The sequence below is a fragment of the Oncorhynchus kisutch genome, linkage group LG17 (genome assembly GCF_002021735.2).
Source record: "Oncorhynchus kisutch isolate 150728-3 linkage group LG17, Okis_V2, whole genome shotgun sequence".
NCBI lineage: Eukaryota > Metazoa > Chordata > Actinopteri > Salmoniformes > Salmonidae > Oncorhynchus > Oncorhynchus kisutch.
In genome coordinates, this window is record NC_034190.2 from 43,900,899 (window position 1) to 43,908,447 (window position 7,549).

A 7,549-nucleotide genomic window follows, 5' to 3' on the forward strand; every position below is an offset into this window, starting at 1 on the left:
CAGTGCAGTGTGTGTTCTGAGCGAACTGATTTCAACATGACTCATTCAAATCGCCAGGAACATTTTGCAGATAGTTCCAATACTCCTGATATAAATGACCCATTAGCTCTGGGGCTACTAGCACTTTTCACAATGATTCGGCTTGAGCATTATGACATAGTGGTTGGAGATTACAGATGGTCGTAGTAGTAGTAGCTAAGTAGTCGTGGCGCTATGTTACAAATGCCGACAGGTAAGCATGCGCATACTCAGACTCTAGGCTACACCTGTTGGCATAACGCTGTCCCATTGCCCCCTCGTGGTTTCCAGTCGAATGCCTTTTCAGATAGGCATTGAAGAGCGTCAGAGCTTATCTGAACATAATTATTGACGCATTTTCAAAACATACAATGTAGCCTAGTATGAATGAATGATAAGCATACTGTAAGACTGGGTTATGGATGGCCACTGGTGATACAGGCATAGAGAGGTAGCATGCCTATACTAGGCGATATCATCCCACGCAATAACCGATATTTTACCTTTTCTTATTGTCAGGTTATCCTTAGCCATTAAGCACAGCTGATAGACTTGTGTTTTGTAAGCTATAGCCTCATTACAGGAATTTAAAACACTAGACATTGTGACTGTTTGATGCGAATACCTTACAGTTACATATAACCTGTATGACCAAACAGGATATCAAATCCGAAGCTGTGATCGTCACAGCGCTTCTTCATAAGAAAATAATCCGTTTTTAATGAGAAAAGTAAATCACATTGAAAATATTTCATTTAAAAAAAAAAAAGACAAATAGGCAGATAAATACTGAATCGACTCACCAACTCCGATTTTTTCCTCTTCTGTCGGTATCCACATCTTGGGATTTTTGTTATTTTCCCACCTGGAGACCAAGCCTCATTCTGTCGATATCGTGGGAGGATGTGGCTAAATGAAAGCTATAGGAATATCCCCGGCTCTTTATGTATCGAACGGGACTAGGTTACAACTCGTTAGAAATATAGGCTATTATAAAGCAACAACATAAAATGGACCACCAAAGTCTTCGCCCGCGGTTCCTTTATCTCCCGGTCTGTCCTGCTCGCTGTGTCTCCTAGTCACACAAGATGTAGTCTCGGTGTCCACCTACCCAATACACACGGTCATCTAAATCTCCAAACGCTATTGTTGCAGCAGCATCTCGATAGGAATTTTACGGTTTATTTATGTATTTCCAGGTTAGTCATTAGCCTGTGGTTCATTACCAAGTCGGATTCCCAATGATCAACAACGCCATGATATCGGGTCCCCGCGATTGGGTTGAGTCAGACGATAATTAACACTCGTGATATTGTCCGCCGGTCCAAACTGGTATTGAGGGGCAAGACATTTTCAGAAAACTGCTATATACTGTAAGATGCGCCATCTTCATGGTCGTCACATGACTCGTTTTGTCAATACGGATGTGTTAAGCATTTACAAATTTAAATTTGACTGCATGGCAATTGCATCCATCACTAATTGCACTTTCACTGTCATGGGCAGCCTAGCTTTCACTGTGCCTTAAAATTGAATCTTCAGCTCCTGGGCTAAACCAAGCTGTCCATGCTATTACATCAGTTACTGGAACCAAGACTGAGATGTGGTAGGCTTTCCTTACAGGGTCTGTCAAAAAATGGTTACAGAACCTCTTTATTGGTCTATATACACACTTAAAAAGGGATCTGCCAGGAGAATGTTATTTCAAATCAAATTGTATTGGTCACATGGCTAGCCGATGTTATTGCGAGTGTAGCAAACACAGTGCATTAATATCTAACAAGTACCTAATATACACAAATCAAAGGAATGGAATAAGAATATATACACATAAATACATGCATGAGCATTGACAGAGCTGCATTGTTTCCTAGGAACGCGAAGCGAGGCGGCCATCTCTGTCAGCGCCAGAAGTTCAGTATATACATAGATGAGTAATGCCAGATATGTAAACAATATTAGTGGCGTTATTAAAGTGACTAGTGATCCATTTATTAAAAGTGGCCAATGATTTCAAGTCTATGTAGGCAGCAGCCTCCCTGTGCTAGTGATGGCTGTTTAACAGTCAGATGGCCTTGAGATCTAAGCTGTTTTTCAGTCTTTAGGTCCCAGCTTTGATGCACCTGTACTGATCACACCTTTTGGGGTTGTAGCGGGGTGAACAAGCAGTGGCTTGGGTGGTTGTCATCTTTGATGATCTTTTTGGCCTTCCTGTAACATCGGGAGCTGTAGCTGTCCTGGAGGGTAGGTAGTTTGAACCCTGTGATGCGTTGAGCAGACCGCACCACCCTCTGGAGAGCCGTATCAGGCAGTGATGCAGCCCGACAGGATGTTCTCAACTGGGCATATGTCAAAGTTGAGGGTTTTAGGTGACAAGGCAAATTTCTTTAGCCTCCTGAGGTTGAAGAGGCGCTGTTGCGCATTCCACCTTCTCCACTGCTGTCCCGTTGATGTGGATAGGGGGGTGCTCCCTCAGCTGTTTCCTGAAGTCCACTCTCATCTCCTTTGTTTGTTGACGTTGAGTGAGAGGTTATTTTGCTGACACCACACGTCAAGTGCCCTCATCTCCTCCCTGTAGGCCGTCTTGTCGTTGTTGGTAATCAAGTCCACTACTGTTGTGTCGTCTGCAAACTTGATTGAGTTGGAGGTGTGCATGGTCACGCAGTCATATGTGATCAGGGAGTACAAGAGGGGGCCTATGTTTAATGCATATTAATCAATCAGAAATGGAAAAAGGTTAACTTAATCTTATAGTCTATCAATCAACATACATCAATCATACTCAGTGAGTAGTAGGCTATTCCTCCCATCACATTGTCACCATTGTTCCCCTGGCTTATGGAGGACATAAGTCATGACAAACTGGTAGGATGTGCTCAACAACAACAAAAAACACTTGAAAAACAATGTAACTGGGAATTAAAATGACATGGCCAGACAGCAAAAAGTCACAATAATGCCTTGTGATCTGAAGGGTGGCCTTTTGTATCCCCCCCAATGGTCCAAATGTGGAATCCATATACCCATGACGATATCATGGACAGCAGTGGTTTGAGAACATTCCATGAATTAAGACAGACCATTCCTTTTTCTAGATTTACCATTTCGGTCAGCTATGCTGGCCTATGGAGTCCCTTGGGAAACCCAACTGCCTAACTATCCAATGATGAGTTTTAAAAATAAATTCTGGGCTCCCAAATGGACGGCTATCTTCACCACCTGGGGCAGCCTATCAGCAAGTCCAGGACCCAGTTTCACAGGCCGAGGGTCAGACCCAGGGCCTCAAGCTTAATGATGAGCTTGGAGAGTACCATGGTGTTGAAAGCAGAGCTTTAGTCAATGAACAGCATTCTTACATGGGTATACCTCTTGTCCAGATGGGACAGGGCAGTGTGCAGTGCGATGGCATAGTCTGTGGATCTATTGGGGCGGTATTCAAATTTAAGGAGGTCTAGGGTAGACTGGGTTAGGGAGAGATTGAATATGTCCGTAAACACACCAGCCAGCTGGTCTGCGCATGCTCTGAGGACGTGGCTAGGGATGCCATCTGGGCTGGCAGCCTTGCGAGGGTTAACACGCTTAAATGTCTTACTCACATCGGCCACGGAGAAGGAGAGCCCACAGTCCTTGGTAGCAGACGAAGAAGGTATTTAGCTTGTCTGGAAGCAAGACGTTGGTGTCCGCAACATGTCTGTTTTTCCAAATAAACCATTTCGCAATATATACAGTGCCTTCAGAAAGTATAAAAGACCCCTTCCCTTTTTCTACATTTTTATACCTTCCAGCCTTGTTCTAAAATTGAATAACCAATAATGACAAAGCGAACACGGGTTTAGAAAATTCAACAAATAAAAAAATCAGAAATACCTTATTTACATTAGTATTCAGGCCCTTTGCTATGAGACTCAAAATTGAGCTACGGTGCATCCTGTTTCCATTGATCATCCTTGAGATTTTCTACAACTTGAGTCCACCTGTGGCAAATTGTGTCGAGGCACAGATCTGGGGAAGGGTACCAAAACAATTCTGCAGCATTGAAGGTCCCAAAAGACTCTTCCTAGAGCTGGCTGCCCGGCCAAACTGTGCAATCGGTGGAGAAGCGCCTTGGTCAGGGAAGTGACCAAGAACCCAATGGTCACTGACAGAGCTCCAGAGTTCCTCTGGAGATGGAATAACCTTCCAGAAGAACAACCGTCTCTGCAGCACTCCACAAAATCAGGCTTTTATAGCAGTTGCCAGACTGAAGCCACTCCTCAGTAAAAAAGGCACAGTCCGCTTGGTTTGCCATAAGGCAACTAAATGACTGACCATGAGAAACAAGAGATTCTCTTGTCTTAGGACACCAAGATTGAACTATTTGGCCTGAATGTCAAGCGTCACGTCTGGAGGAAACCTGGCACCATCCCGATGGTGAAGCATGGTGGTGGCAGCATCATGCTGTGTGGATGTTTTTCCGCGACAGGGAGACTAGTCTGCATTGAGGCAAAGATGAACGGAGCAATGTACAGGGAGATCCTTGATGACAACCTGCTCCAGAGCGCTCAAGAGCCTCAGACTGGGGCAACGGTTTACCTTCCAATAGGACAACAACCCTAAGCACACAGCCAAGACAAAGCAGGAGTGGCTTCGGAACAAGTCTCAATGTCCTTGAGAGCCCGAACTTGAATCCGATCGAACATCTCTGGAGAGCTGAAAATAGCTGAGCAGCAACGCTCCCCCACCAACCTGACAGAGCTTGAGAGGATCTGCAGCGAAGAATGGGAGAAACTCCACAAATACAGGTGTGCCACGCTTGTAGCGTCATACCCAAGACGACTTGCGGTTGTAGGGTCTGAAAACTTAGTAACAAATATATATTTTTTACATAAGGGGTATTATGTGCAGATCGATAAGGGAAAAAACGATTTAATCCATTTTAGAATAAGGCTGTAACCTAACAAAATGTGGAAAAAGTCAAAAGGTCTGAATACTTTACAAAATGCACTGTATGTGTGAAATAATGAATGGAAAATGAATATGAAATTATATGAATTTAAATATTGTACCTAACTAGTTCGGTCTTCTACAATTACTGTACAATGTAATCATTGTTGCCCTAGATTGCCTCAAACATATCAGTGGGTTCTTGAATCCAGTCAGCTTACTGCATTCAGAACGGCAGAGGGCTCAAAGAATGCAGTCTTCCTGCCAGTACTGAAACCCATTAAAGTCCTCGTGAAAATATATTTTGGGAAACACAACCTAATATTTTTGCCTTGAAAACCAGCACAGCTACCTAGAGTATAACATCATCCTCCTGCCGCCCTGGGTCAGAGCATGATATGCAGAATGTCATGCTGTACAGTGAGAACAAATATATTCCAGGTGAAATAACTTTACTGTACATAAAGATTTATAAAAATACAATGATCCGATGATTGAGTCTCAGAATGTTTGATGTGTACAGTCCTGGCCAAAAGTTGAGAATGACACAAATATACATTTTCACCAAGTCTGCTTTCTCAGTTTGTATGATGGCAATATGCATATACCCCAGAATGTTATGAAGAGTGATCAGATGAATTGCAAATAATTGCAAAGTCCCTCTTTGCCATGCAAATTAACTGAATCCCCCAAAAAACATTTCCACTGTAACGCCACAAAAGGACCAGCAGACATCATGTCAGTGATTCTCTCGTTAACACAGCTGTGAGTGTTGACGAGGACAAGGCTGGAGATCACAGGCATGCTGATTGAGTTCGAATAACAGACTGGAAGCTTCAAAAGGAGGGTGGTGCTTGGAATCATTCTTCCTCTGTCAACCATGCTTACCTGCAAGGATACCCATGCCGTCATCATTGCTTTGCACAAAAAGGGCTTCACAGGCAAGGATATTGCTGCCAGTAAGATTGCACCTATATCAAGCATTTATCGGATCATCAAGAACTTCACGGAGAGCGGTTCAATTGTTGTGAAGGCGGCTTCAGGGCGCCCAAGAAAGTCCAGCAAGCGCCAGGACCGTCTCCTAAAGTTGATTCAGCTGCGGGATCGGGGCACCACCAGGACAGAGCTTGCTCAGGAATGGCAGCAGGCAGGTGTGAGTGCATCTGCACGCACAGTGAGGTGAAGACTTTTGGAGGATGGCCTGGTGTCAAGAAGGGCAGCAAAGAAGCCACTTCTCTCCAGGAAAAACATCAGGGACAGACTGATATTCTGCAAACGGTACAGATTGGACTGCTGAGGACTGTGGTAAAGTTATTTTCTTTGATGAATCCCCTTTCTGATTGTTTGGGGCATCCAGAAAAAAAGCTTGTCTGGAGAAGACAAGGTGAGCGCTACCATCAGTCCTGTGTCATGCCAACAGTAAAGCATCCTGAGACCATTCATGTGTGGGGTTGCTTCTCAGCCAAAGGAGTGGGCTCACTCACAATTTTGCTTGCTTCTCAGCCAAAGGAGTGGGCTCACTCACAATTTTGCTTGCTTCTCAGCCAAAGGAGTGGGCTCACTCACAATTTTGCCTAAGAACACAGCCATGAATAAAGAATGGTACCAACACATCCTCCGAGAGCAACTTCTCCCAACCATCCAGGAACAGTTTGGTGACAAACAATGCCTTTTCCAGCATGATGGAGCACCTTGCCATAAGGCAAAAGTGATAGCTAAGTGGCTCGGGGAACAAAACATTGATATTTTGGGTCCATGGCCAGGAAACTCCCCAGACCTTAATCCCATTGAGAACTTGTGGTCAATCCTCAAGAGGCGGGTGGACAAACAAAAACCCACAAATTCTGACAAACTCCAAGCATTGATTATGCAAGAATGGGCTGCCATCAGTCAGGATGTGGCCCAGAAGTTAATTGAAAGCATGCCAGGGTGGATTGCAGAGGTCTTGAAAAAGAAGGGTCAACACCGCATATATTGACTCTTTGCATCAACTTCATGTAATTGTCAATAAAAGCCTTTGACACTTATGAAACGCTTGTAATTGAACTTCAGTATTCCATAGTAACATCTGACAGCAATATCTTAAGACACTGAAGCAGCAATCTGTGAAAAGTAATACTTGTGTCATTCTCTAAACATTTGGCCACGACTGTACTCACAGATTCTTGCAGTCAGTTTGCAAATGATTTGTAATTATGTTCTGGCCCCCCAACACTCAGCTAAAGAAAATAAAACCAGCCCGTGGCTGAATCTAGTTGATGATCTCAGATCTAGCTTGACATTTGATTCCTATTCCTACTGACAAAAATAATAACTGATGTCAACACAATATAATTATGTTTAACATAATTGGTTAGTGACAGCCAGTGAGAGAAAATAGTATGGTAGAGTTGCGAAGTACATTCTGCACCATCTGGGAAAAGCAAACCTGGTATTTTAGAACCTGTAACAGGGGCACAAGAACATTTTAAAATTAAAATTAACCAAACTATACAGTGTGATTTTCTGGCTCTACTTTCATTGAAGTTGATACATAGAAGACATCTAATGAACGCCTTGATTGAAAGACGTTTTACAGATGTTATTGTACACAGTAGTTTAGTACCGT

At 43.5% G+C, this 7,549-nt stretch overlaps 1 protein-coding gene across 3 annotated transcripts in view; it reads right to left on the reverse strand.

The window, feature by feature from the left end:
• Nucleotides 1-1,572, reverse strand: part of LOC109907722 (dedicator of cytokinesis protein 3) — a 63,328-nt gene extending 61,756 nt beyond the window's left edge. For 2 of the 3 annotated variants that reach the window (XM_020505878.2, XM_020505874.2), the window contains exon 1: nt 822-1,572. In XM_020505878.2, coding sequence (XP_020361467.1) covers nt 822-858 — 37 coding nt within the window. In that variant the 5' untranslated portion in view covers nt 859-1,572. The remainder of the gene's footprint in view (nt 1-821) is intronic. The other variant, XM_020505879.2, reaches the window with a different exon arrangement.
• Nucleotides 1,573-7,549: the final 5,977 nt, after the last annotated feature.